This window comes from Myotis brandtii, unplaced genomic scaffold, assembly GCF_000412655.1.
Source record: "Myotis brandtii unplaced genomic scaffold, ASM41265v1 scaffold125, whole genome shotgun sequence".
Taxonomy (NCBI): Eukaryota; Metazoa; Chordata; class Mammalia; order Chiroptera; family Vespertilionidae; genus Myotis; species Myotis brandtii.
This window is the reverse complement of record NW_005354385.1, coordinates 7,957,272-7,971,307: the sequence shown is the minus strand read 5'-3', so window position 1 is coordinate 7,971,307 and position 14,036 is coordinate 7,957,272. Positions and strand designations below refer to the sequence as shown.

The 14,036-nt window shown below is 33.5% G+C and overlaps 1 protein-coding gene across 1 annotated transcript in view; it reads right to left on the bottom strand.

Moving 5' to 3' along the window:
• The window catches only part of GALNT13 (polypeptide N-acetylgalactosaminyltransferase 13), a 506,269-nt gene that overhangs the window by 183,174 nt on the left and 309,059 nt on the right, over positions 1 to 14,036 (bottom strand). Inside the window, exons 5-7 of the mRNA XM_014534061.1 lie at positions 10,998 to 11,164; positions 10,148 to 10,355; positions 7,360 to 7,530 (exon numbers count right to left, since the gene is read on the bottom strand). Of these exons, the coding sequence (XP_014389547.1) occupies positions 7,360 to 7,530; positions 10,148 to 10,355; positions 10,998 to 11,164 (546 nt within the window). The remainder of the gene's footprint in view (positions 1 to 7,359; positions 7,531 to 10,147; positions 10,356 to 10,997; positions 11,165 to 14,036) is intronic.

Here is a 14,036-nt window from a genome sequence, read left to right as displayed (position 1 = left end):
CCCTTCCTTCCTTCCATCCTCCCTCCCTTCCTTCCTTCCTTCCTTCCTTCCTTCCTTCCTTCCTTCCTTCCTTCCTTCCTTCCTTCCATCCTCTACTAATCAATGGTCTCCCAGTTGATCCTTTTAACTTATACAGTGAAGAATTTGAGGTAGCTAATTCAAAATACATTTTCCTGATTTCCGGTTCCAAATTTATGTACCATGTTTTCCTGTGAATTTTAGCACTGCTTTTCAGAGCAATTTCTTCAAAGTTATATAAACATAATTTCTTCTCACTATTTTTTCCTATGCTATATCAGGATTTTATTTAATCTTACCTGGCAAATAACCAAGGTGTCAGAAGAAAGAAATCTAAAGAAGATTTGAGAGCCTATAGCTCAGCTTTAAGCTGTTATTTGCATTGGTCAAATACCACAATATGTAGAGGCTGTTAGTATTTATAGCTCTACATTACTAACATTTCTCATATAGTATAAACCATAATAAAAAAATGACAAACATAAATATTTCATTATGTATACATATGTGAGGCATAAAAATCTAAAATAGTAATATAATTTTGATTTTTTAATACCATAGAATATAATGACTTCATTTGGTTAAACATTTGGCAGGTTTTGAAATCAAAGGGAAATTAGATGCCGAGTCTCTCTTCTTCCTTCCTTAATCTGTCCACTATACCCAAATATAGAAAGCAGAAGAGAGAGAAAAGAAGCAAAGGCATAACAAGTATTTTATTAGAGCAATGAATAATCAAATGTTGAATGCAATGAAAGGATTTTACAGATAAAAAGTGGGAAGTTCGGTGCAATATTGCACACCATGACACTCATTTGAACATATGTTTGGGTGAGATGATACAGTTTTCTATAGAAAAGAAACTGTTACTGTACGAGTTTATGCTGGCTTAAGCTCTAAGCAAGAAAGCTTACTCAAATCCTGTGGAATCTATGGAACACAAACAGTTTCAAAGCTATTTTAAAGGATAAGAAAAAATTTAAAGTTTTTCTTAGTATGGGAAAATGGCTTATTTTTCTGCCGAAGAACCAATTTAACAACAAGTATCAGAATCAAATACCTTATATGTGCTCAAATACCTATATTCTCAAGAAAAAGAACAGTTTTTTTCCTAAATCATTTTTAATAATCCTCATGAACTGATAAGACCATTAGCTTCCAAGAGGATGAATAGTAGTTGGCACAGGATTTGATCTATCCTTTGACTTTCATTGTATAAGGGGGGTCAAAATAAGAAATGAGGCCATCTGAAATCAGATATTTTAAAATATTTTGGGTAATGTGATAAAATTATTCAGCATATTAATGTGATATTTGATTCATCACCTTGAAAACTTTTTATACTACCCTTATTTTGTTCTCATCTCAACCATTGATAGGAAAGTCTTATAACTTATAACCTAAACAATTAGAAATCAATCCTATATAATAAAGAGGTGATATGCAAATTAACCCTCATGCCCTCACAAGGCTGCCTATGACCAGGCTGGCAGGGGTGTTAGTGAGGGATGACCGAACAATTGAACAGCAGGCTGCGTGGGGCGACCAGGCCAGGCAGGGGGGCAGTTAGGGGCGACCAGGCAGGCAGGCAGGTGAGCGATTAGGAGCCAGTGGTCCAGGATTGTGAGAGGGATCCCAGATTGGAGAGGTTGCTGGCTGGGCTGAGGGGACCTCACCCCCATGCACAAATTTCGTGCACTGGGCCTCTAGTATAATATAAACATGCAATTTTCCTCCAAATATAAATTCACAGATTCCATCTGAGTTGGTATCTTTTTCTCTCAAAATCAACTTGTATTAGGTTTTAACATGAGTAGGTGAGAACGTGGACATTTGAACATTCCAAAGTTCAACTATTTCTATGGAAGTCTTTGCTCTGTTCACAACCTTGACCTTTCCCTGTACTGTTGCTTTATTATCTCCAATTGTAAAGAAGTGTCTCACAGGCTTTGAGAGAATTTATCTCTGCTCTGTCTTTTAATTTAAAGTATATTTTCATTGGATTGAGAAAAACGTAATAGAAAATATATGAGTTTAAAGTTAAGAATTACATTAATTGCTATTAAATAATAATAAATATGATTTTATATTTTATAACATTTTACAGAATAAAATAAGTGTTTTTCATTTATTACACTTACTAGAGGAACTATAAATTGAAAAGGATAAATTGACAAAAGGTAACAATATTAAAATAAATTTCATATTGTCTGCATAATTTTAAGGAGACTATATTATATATAAAAACTATAGATAAGAAGACATAATTGGCAAGAATAAAGTATAAACAAACTCTTAACTGACTTTAAACTATGAAAACTTTGGAGAAGCTAAGTAAATAATTGAGATATTAGCAGCTATTAAAATTTTTATTTGTGAAAAAAAAATTACTGGCATAAGAAAATACCCATGGTATAGCAATTTCTAAACTGTGGAGAAATGTATCCAGAAAGAAATATAACAAAATTTTAAAAGAAGTGGCTTCTTGGTGTTCTGTTTCATTATGCTTTAGGTACTTGTCACATTTATTTTGCAATGCACATATGTTATATCAGGAATAAATTTAAAATAACACCTTTCAAATACGTTTCTCAGTTAATATTTTATAGCACTTCATGACTTAAGCAAGGCAGCGAGAATAATTTTCCATTTAATAGTTGAGAAGACTGGGTAATTTTCCAATTGGAGGAGCTTGAAATAAAACCCAGATTCTCCAAAGCCAGCTTTAATATTTCTTCTGTAATATCATACTATAAAGATGTTGGAAATAGATATGTAAAATTTCTATGAGGTTTTTCCCAATAAAGGCACAATAATTGTCATCTGAGCTATTATTAAGAACACTATTAATTTTTTTCTTTATAAATTCCTTTCTTTGAAAGAAAAATAAATGTATGAGATCAGTCACATGTTACTAAAAAGGGATATCAAAGTAGGTAAAATGTGTCAGAGAGAAAAAATTCATAATTATATCTTTGTTTGATTTATGATAGCAAGAATTAGAAAAAATTAAAAAAATTCTTTTATTTTGCTTTAGGAAGATAATGAAAATGGTACTCCAAGTGAAAATGAAAGAAGGCATATTAAGATTATTAATAATAACTAAATGCAAAAGTCTATAAGATAAGAAAAGAATAAAAAAAAGTTAAATAGGCTTGATAAGTAACCTGTAGCTTTCTAGTAAAGATATCTACTTTAACAATTAAGAAATTAAAGTGGAAACAAATATCTTTATAATTATTGGGGATGACTTACACAGCATAACTAAAAGATGAAAGTTATGAATAAGAATAGAGGTGGATTCTTTTCCAGAAGCCCACACAACTCTAGCAGTAACATGGTTTAACTCCTGTGTAGCCACACTCTGACCACATATACTGGTCCAACATACACATGACCCGTCCCAGAGAGTGAGCAACTTTAGAGCATAGAACGCCTTATTAATCTTTTATGTGCAAAACCTAGCATGGTGCACTATGTGTATTTGCACATGAAATCAAACTCATTCCAATAGCCTGAACCAAATCAACTCAAAAGTTACATGTATTGGAAACATACATCCCCCAAACTAATTAAATGATTCAAGAGATTATCTGCCCTACCAGATAATTTATGCTACTAGTTGCTATTCCATTAGGTTATGCATATGTACACTCATACAAGTCCAACTTGTTTAATCTTTAAAATGCAGCCATTTCCTCGAAGTCAAAAGTCACAAATTAAAAAGATTTTAGTCAGGTAAATAATATCAATATGTGGAGTTGATTAGTTGCAATAGGTGTATTTCTCTCATCTTTGGTTGGGAAACAGGTACAGAGAAATATTTTTCCAAGTATAAGAATGATGACAAATGGCAACAACTGATCCTCAGCCTCAGGGTCAAGGACACACTATTAAAAAAAAAGAGTTGTGGGGATTATGTTACACTTTCATGCTACTTCTATATGGACAGCTTCTACTGAACTCCACCTGATGGTGCCCATTAGGAACAGAGGATCATAACAACAAGAAATTCTGACTTCTCAAGAATAGCTGGAAATCCAGATTTTTCTTTAAAACATCTCATTTTTTTGGTGGTGGTAATTTTTAAAATTTAAAACACTATGTAGGTCAAGTAAAATTCACCTACACAGCATATTTGACATGCAAACTCCTGGTATAAGAGCTCTGGTTTAACAATTTGATTACTCTATTGTTGCACATATAATTGAGATATTCCTAAAAAGTCATATAATTTAACAACTAAAATATTAAGGAGAGTTTATAGATTAAAGAAAACTAAATAATAGGGATTAAATGTGCTATTATTCCATTCTCATAACTTCACAAATACCAAGTATTTCACACACTCCATTTATTATCAAAATGAAAATATCAAAGCCTAGAGGTGACAATAGAATAATAATAACAATTATAAGCTTTAATTTAAATGTGGTATAACTAAGGTTAGGTCACAAGTTCAAATTGGTTCTTTATATACACAGAAGCTTGATTGTATTTCTAAGTGATGACTAAATTAGCAAATTATAGTCAGTAGGAAGTTCTGTCTTAACTGACATTTTAAAAGAAGTATTCCACTAAGAAAACTAACATTTCAACCTCATTTTAATCACTTTAGCTATTCAGAATTCTATTAATCAAATAAGAAAAAAAGTCTTCAACACCTAGAATGATTAATGTGTTTGTATAAATGTGAGAAAAATGATCACATCTTCAAGTAACAGATTATAAGTACAAAGAAAGTTCACATGATAGCTATGCTGATGAAAATTACCTGTGGGCTGTTACAACATAACCCATGCATTAATTAACCTTTTGCCATAAATATCTAGAAACATCAGCAAAGATAGATTTCTCTTTTTCTTTTGCTCCAGCTCCTTCAGCAATTTAAAAAGTAAAATACTGTGCAGTTACTGAAGGATACAAATAAAATACACTTAGTTTTTATCAGCTCTCCGTGTTACTATAATGAAGCCACATAAGTATAGCAAGTAGGCTATTTCATCTTATGTTTTAGTTAATAAAAGATGAGAGATAATGTCTGATTTCTATGTAAATCTTTACTTTCATGAATGAGATCAGTAAATTATTATGAACGTTGGCTACCATTTAATTATCTACCTTTTCACTCTGTGAGAAAATAAAAGTAGGTTCTGGTCGGGATGGTGGCATAGGTAAATACGGCACTTGGAACCGCCCACAATGACATCAAAATTACAACTAAATTACAGAACAACCATAATTCATAACTACCTGAAATCTAGCTGAACAGAAGACCTATAAATAAGTATATACAGAAGAAGCCACATCAAGATTTCTAGGAAGGACAGAGACACAGAATGGGCTGGTCTCACCTCCACGTGTGGCCATTAAAAATCAAGAGAGAAATCTTGGCCAAAAAGGTACACTCTAAGGAGCAAGGGTTCTTGGCCCCACAACAGAATTCCCAGCTCAAGGGTCTGGCGCAGGCTTCTCCCAGACAGAAGTGCTGGCAGAGGCCATTGTTCTTTGATGAGCCCTTTCCCCTCAGAGCTGGCAGGTGGGTGCCATAATCTGAATTTCCATCAACCTGGTTAACACTGTTAGTCCAGCCTTGGTGATTCCTTGAGACACTGCTCCATCCAACTTGTGGGCCCATCCAAGCCATTTACAGTGGCTTTTCCATACAAATGGTCTCTCATGCCTCATGATTCGGACTTTCCTACTATCTCTCAAATAAGCAGCAACTGGTCTCTGCATGACCTATGTCTCTTGCTAAGTGATCCTGGTCCTGGCACTACCGGGAATGTGGCCTGGCTTGCAGCATGGCCTCTCCTGGGCACCTTCAAGCCCCAAACAAGTAGCAACCATCTAAGATCACTCTATAGCTAGTGTCAGGTGGCACCAGGCAGGGAAAAGGTGGTGGCTGGTCCTGCACCTCCCAGGAGGCCCCAGTGGCAGTGCTCCTGGTGGACAGCTTCAGACCATGCCAGATTACAATCCTACTACCTCCATGATCAATGTTTCAAAAGAACAAAACACATTCTTTATTACTTCATTTTCAAATGAATAAACACATCTACATTTGAGTGTATTTTTCAAGCATTTTGATAGTTTTCACTTGGGATCTGAAGTTGAAAAATCAGCTAATGCTAAATGTTACCATGATGTGGGAAAACAGAATTTCTAATAAAAAATAGTAATATGAGCTCCTGTATTTCCTCAAGTCATTAAAGGCAAGGATCAATAAGACTTGGTGAACGTGCAGATTACTGCAAGATTTCAGTGCTGCTAAATCACACTTTAAATGCTGACATAATAATTTCACATCTCTATGCAATTGTCCGTAGCCACATTTTTTTCTCTTTGATGTAATACTACCACCTTTAGAGGGTTAACAGCCTCAAATTTAATTGTTCAATAACAAACAATTAGAGCTGTTCCCTTCTATTAGTGAATTGTTAGTTACTTTTAATTAATTCATTATATAATTAAGCTTGCCAATGGATAAGTCAATCCTTCATTAGGTTAGGAAATATTCTTGTTTAGATAATGGGCTACATATATTGTTTTAGAATGTTAGGGTATTCTCTATTATTCTAACTAAATGATGATTTGCCAAATGAATCTTTAAAGAGCTAAACTAGTGAACTCCTTCCACAAAATATTATTCAGAAAATAAAATTTTTATTGCAGTTAAGAAGTACACAATGATATGTTAAAGTAAGAAGGTGATAATTTTATGTTCATAAAGTGGGTAATAACTATCTAGAAAATTAAAGATGCATATATTTCTCATTTTTTATTAAGGGAAAACATATTTTATGAATAAATATTTCAAACAAAGTAGCTATTTTCAATAACTTGGAATAAACAAAAAATCCTTCATAATTATTAATATAATAAAATTTTCTAAATGGATCTTTCTCTTGTATCTGTCAGGAAGATAGTTCTTCAAGTAAATTTAGAATATTTACTAAAACATTTTTTATTATTTTAATTTTAGGTACACCTCTACTATAATACATATACATTTAGGTAAGGTCTATCTACCTTAATTGGCAAGGCTAGCACATATCTGTCACACAGAAAAATGACAATAAGTATATTTGTAATATAAAGATACACAAAGTTTCAAAAGAAATTTGGCACTTCTGCCAATGCTAATTTGCCAGTGCTAATCTAAACTAGATTTAATATAGCCATTGATTCCTAGATGATCGTGTAAAAGATGATGACACATGTGTGTATGAATAAAAATATATGACTTTTAAAGACTTAAAAATGAGAACATAAATTTATAATACTTCTGAATTATTACAGGAATGTACATGCTACCATCGGAAGATAGGATCTACATACCTGACAGGTAATGTTCTGTCTCCTTTCCTCCTATCCATTTCTCTTTGGGGAACAGGATACCAACGAAAATTCAGTTTCCAGTTAAAACCACCATAAGTCATGTCTGACCCAGCCATATATTCAAAGGTATCATCACTAATCACATCAATGATGGGGCATACAACTGTTTTCCTGCAGAAGAAGTAAAACCAGTTTACACACAAATAATAATTTAAGTGCTATAGTTGTTTCTTCAAACTCAATATAGGTGATGTGTTGAAATTTAATTATTTTGTGACATTAATATGTTTTTATTTTATCCTTTTTCCTATGGAATTATTTCCTTTTACCAGATCTTCCTTCAGCCAACTTCATACTACCATGTATAATCTAATCAGATATAGTGATTGATCTTCAAGCTGATTTTCAAATACATCCTAAGTACTAACTCAGCAGGATGGACATGGTCTATTATTCATAAAACCTCCGCCCACAGCATGATTAGTACAGCTGCTTTGACATTATGCATCATTTTAGCTATATCTTTTATAGAAAAGTAATTGCATACAGGGAGTGGAGAATGGATGATTGCAAATTAGATCTGGTAGTTTCAATCTCAGAGGGGTTACTGTTAGATTAAAGAGATAGTTCTATGAAAATCTTCATGGAGAAAATATCTATTACAAAAAACAAACAACAAAAATCAACAAATAGAAATAACAATAAAAATAGTAATAATCAGTATAAGTAAATGTTTCCCATGAAAGATATTAGGGTCATGACAATTTCTGAGTGAATTGTCCTAGACTTAAGAGTTTATAGTAACAATCTACAACTTTTAAGATACAGAAAGATAACCAACTTCAATTTCTGGTGTTTATACCCTAACCTATCTTTTCTTAAAGTAAGAGAAAAAGCCAGATTTGGGGTTCTTGATGACGGCTTTTTAGGTAAAAAGAATTTTTTGCCATGGGAGATCAATAGGTACTCGCTTAACTCATGTTGTGCCTTCCCATGCTCCCAGTTATATGTCTTATTATAGTATCAAACTTGTGTCATCGCCACAGTAAATGCGTACTTCTACCCAAGTTTGCCCCAGTTGTTGCTAATTCTGAAGTGCAGAGCTTATTTGTCATATTTGGTAGAAGGTAAACATAAAAATATGCTTTTGAATCGCACATAGATGTGGAAAGCAAAATAAATGTTGTCCATCATTTATTCTGCTTTGGTGACACCTATATCACTCATACTTATTTTCAATTCTCTTTTATATTCTACACAATTAATTAAAGACTAGAGTTCTCTGAAGTCAGTAGAATTCATCTACCCTTGGAAAAACTTCTTGGTAACACTGGTCCCTACAAAATCAATATCTTTATTTATTTAGTTAGTTATTAAATTTAGTAATTTAATTTGTAGGGAGATTAAATTAGATCTAATAACTTTGAACAGGACTTTATTATCTAGTTATGGCAACTTTAGAACCTACTAGTAGAACAAAACAGTAGAGTTCATTACATAGAAATATAATTTAAATATGTTGTTACATTAAAAAATAAATGATCTATGCATGACCATATTGAAACAATATTATATTAAAAACTCACTAAGCTGAATATGAAACACGTTTTTAAAGGCAGCATAATGTATGAATGTTGCCAAGAAATGCATTTAAGATGTTCCAAGTTCATTTTATTTCGCCAGTCTTACCCTCCTGTGAGTACTGTACAATACACAGAGTGGAAAAATGTTATTAGCTGTGTACTACATGCAGTTGACTAAAAGGTTCCTACTGCTTTATTCAACTGCTATGGTTCATTTTACTGGCAGAATCCATCCATCTTCGTGGCAAGTATCAAATCTTGCCATTTAAGTGATATAGTTGGACTAGCTCACACTACACAGCCCTGGTTTTGAGTGCTTAATTAAAAACTTCAATTCTAGAAAGACCTTTCTATTGCAGGTGAACTTCCTTTGCAAGCAAGGTGTTATACATGGCTATGTTTTTATATCCGACAGTATTCAACATTGTTGTCTTCCTAAGTGCTTAGGAATTACACTCATTTATCACCAATGTTTATGAATATCTTCAGCAAAGGCTCATACCTCATAGTCTCATCATTAAAGAGAATTTCAGGTAACCAGGAGGTTCTTAATTTCTGCAAGTAACATTCAATCTTTCAGATTCCATCATTTTTATGTACAAAGTGGCAATGTTGCTTAAATAATTAAGCATTCTTTATAGCTGTGCTCTGTACGTATTATGTTTGGAATGTGGAATTTATGTGTTTTTATTTTTAAGATCCTGAAGGTGGTTTTGAACAAGACTTTGAATAAGGACACTGACCTAGTAGAAAAAAGACTAGTCTGGGAATAGAAACAACTGAATTGCTCCCATCACTTCCAATAACTGGATCAAGCTACTTAATCTCTGTGCTCCTCCCTGTTATTAGGTACGGTAAGAATATCTACATTACCTACCTCACAGCGGTTGTGAGGACACAATAAGATCCTTTGAAAATGTATTTTACAAAATTGTACTATTTCAAATTAGACTGGTTTCCTTCCCCTAAAAATGAATATTCAACATGTGTACTATTTGAATTGTTTGACTATTTCTTAATCAAATAATTATGTTCAGCACTACAAAGCCAAGGTCTTTATTAAACGAGAAAGGTGGGGACAGCTTTTTTAAAAGCTAGGAATATACCTGAAAATAGCAACCTGGAAGAGATTTTCTGGTGGAAAGCCAACACTGTCCTGACAGGTTCCGTCATAACCCAGGCAGACAGAACCCGTGAGTCCTTACCTGTCTTCCTTTATTCTCGCCAGCAAGGGCTCCAGCCAGCCCACGGTACATTCACAGTGTGCATCGAGGAAAGTGATGACCTGCCCTTTTGAAGCAGCTGCTCCTCGAAGGCGAGCACGTATTAACCCGGAGCGCTCTTCCATTCTGATAATTTTTACTGGTACTTCTAAATTTTTCACATAATTCTCTAATGTCAACTTGAGAAAATCTGCAACGTGCAATAAGAATGTATAAGAAAGTTTTGAAACTGTTTTAAAACACCGCAGAGATACTACTGCCCAGATGAAAACTCAACACACAGAAATGGTGGTGAACTCCTGTCAACATTTTTTGCAGTAGGTGACATAAAGCTATAAAGACTTCATGAGTATATTCATGTATAGTTCATTATAACCTGTCACTTGGCTGACAAGAATAAGGATAAAATAGGAAGTTAATATGTCAGACTCTAATGGAGAAACTAAGCCACACTGGCAAATGCAGGCTCCTTCATTAAGTTATTTTGCATTTACCTGAACTTAAAAAAAAAAGACAGGTATCCATAAAGTTATATAAATGTTCAATTATCTGAGCAGTTGAGTTGGGGAAAAAAAGAACCCTTTTGAATGTCATTTTGTCTGATTTCCTGGGTTAGTAAGAACCAAATGGAATCATGGGAGAAACTGTAATAATTAGTTCCTTGTCTCTAGAGTTGGGATTGCCTAGATACACTGATGGAAATGCACTGATGATGAGGGGTGGTTTCAGGGTTAGTATAATTACAAGGAAAATACAGATCATTTCCCAGCTGTCTTCTTGACCATAATAAAGTGTTCTAATTTAAGAAAATATATGAGAAAAACATTTATACCTCTTTCACTGGCATCATCTACCAAGATGACCTCAGAAAGTAAATAGTGTGGAGAACGATTTATAACGCTGTAAACAGTTCGAAGGAGGGTGCTCCAAGCTTCATTATGAAACACAATAACTACACTTGTGTTTGGAAGTTCATCAGGGTAGACCTTCGTCTTGCATCTGGAAAAGGGAAAAGAAGAAAGATATGTTACTAAATAATTCATTTTTTATTCTGATCGCTGGAATAAAAAATATCCGTGATAGCACAATTTTAGACTTCAAAGGTCCTTATTAAGGAAAGAGTTTATGCACATCTACAATAATTTTCCTTTTTACAAATGCTGTGAGTAATCAGTTGGCATTTTGAAAATTAAATATGCATAATTACTAATATTTCATTTTAATTCCTGCAGGGAACCAAGCAGCATGATTTCCACAAGTCTAAGAAGCTACAATAACATCCTGAGACTATCAACCGGCGACCAGGTACAACAGGGACAGCTGAATTCATTTACTGGATGTAATTTTATTCTTTGTTGACAAAAGGACAATTATTGTATAAAACTCAAAAAGTCATGAGAACATAGAAAGGACATACATCCACAGAATTTTGAAGCATGTAAAGCAGATTATTTTTCTATTCTAAAATCTAGTCACGCATGCTTGCCATTCTGCTTGAGAATGATGTGCACCATGTCTCCTCTGTTGGAAAAGTTCAGGAGCCAGGATGTATTTTAAAGATTCTCAATTAGTGCTATATAATCAAATCTGAGATCAGGACAGGGAATAGGGATGTATTTTAAAGATTCCCAATTAGTGCTATATAATCAAATCTGAGATCAGGACAGGGAATAGGCAGGCCACCAGCACTTCTCAAACTTTAATGGAAATAGGGATTTGTTAAAATGCACATTCCGGCCTGTCCAGCACAGCTCAGTGGTGGAGCGTCGACCTATGAACCAGGAGGTCAGGGTTTGATTCCTGGTCAGGGCACATGCCAGGTTGAAGGCTCAATCCCCAGTGCGGGGCGTGCAGAAGCAGCCGATTAATTATGCTCTATCATCATTCATGTTTCTCTCTCTCTCCCTCTCAGATATAAATTTGAAAATATTAAAAAATAATAAAATAAAATGCACATTCTGATTCAATAGGTCTGGGATATAGCCTGAGATTCTGCATTTTTAAGAAAACTTTCAGGCGATTCAGATGTTCCTGGTGCCTGGAGGGCACTGATTAGTCAGGGGCTAATCCATAATTGTTATTACTATTAGAACTTGATGTCTTGAGAAAAAATTTTAACTTCGCTTGTGCAAAGCAGCCCAGATTTTACTTTTCAGGCAATCAATCCAAAAAGGTACATTTGGATAAATAATATGCATACTGCTCTGGTAGTATCAGAAGTTTAATATGCAGGTGTTTCTTACCCCCAGGAACTTGTCAACATTCAGACATTTCTGTCACCTGATTTTAAATCATCATCATTATAGAATAAAAAAAAATGTCCCTGGGTATCCATAGCAAGAATTAAAGTTTATTCACTTTAGATTATTTTTTCATATAAAATATTCTGAAGAGCTAGGGAATTAAAATCATTCCACCAAATAAAATGAACCCAACATTTCTTGCCACTCATGAACAACCTAATACATGACATAAAACAAGCATTGTTATAATTAGTCTCATTCATGGGTGAATGAGAAAATCCAATAAAATGTGGGAGTTAAAGGCATATAATAAAACAAATACTGGTTGTGTACCTACTGATATTTTAATCATCTTTTAAAGTAGTTTAAATTTCATCTGCTCAGTGACGTCTCCTGCAATATAACCAGGTACATACCTGAACTAAAAGTTATATACATATAATTTTCCTTCAGCATATATTTACTCAAAAAACATTAAGCAGCCATAATATATGATATTGTGTATACAGGAAAAGAAAAATGTAGTGGGAAATGGTAGTTTGACTCATAGCCATCTCTTCCCATTCTGCCAGCAAAATTCAAGTAGTTTCTATGTGCTTCATCAACTAACTTGTAACCCCAGGCAGCTCAGCACTATGTGAACTTAGAAAGCCATCCTGGTAAGTCAGAAAGGTTCTCTCCATGATTTTACTAAACTCCCAATTCTTCAGCCTCATCACACCCCATCTCTTTAAGCATGCTAAGGAAAAAGGATGGTAAGAATCATCATCATCATCATCATCATCATCATCATCATCAATAAAGAAGTAAAACTGGAAAAACAGGCTGAAAGCAATCTGACAGTCAATGACAACTGGCTTTAACCCAAGGATAATAGGCTAAAAAGGGTACTCAGTATCATTTGGAATAAAGTAATGAATGTTAAATCAAACTTTTGTATGTTATACTAGATGCCAACAAAGAAAATATGAATAATGTGTTAATATAGATAAATCATTTAAAAGGTCAAAATAAAAGCAAACACTTGGATCTACCTTCTTAAACTATTTCTATCATGCTCTATTTTTGTGGTTAAAAAATGCACTCACCAATGTTAATTTTGTATTCATAATATGTGACAAAGTTATATTGACCTAATTTACTATTAATGCAGCTATTATGTATACTTACAGAACCTTTACACTATCATTATTTAATGTAGCATAAACATAAAATGTGGCTATTATTTTTTTATTAATTATTCCTCTTCTTCCCATGTGAAAAGTTATTTATCAAAGAAAACTTTGTATAATAATAAAAAATTATAGAATAATTCTTAAGCTATACACATCAATCATTTTCTATGTTAGTTTACCTAATTACCTCAAGTGCAATGATATATGCATCAGCAAGAGCTAGGATATTCATTGTTTCTGATAGCTTTGTGTTACATTGAACTGGTATTATTAACTGTATTTCATCAAAGCTATTCTTTCACCTATGGTAAGGTACACCATGATTTTAGGTACGACTAAAAAAAGAAAAAAAAGTTTTCAAATAAACTGTGACATAATGTTTTTATCACTAGAATCTACTTAACACTTACATAAAGCTTATAGAAATAGCTTTTAAACTTATTTGAACATTGA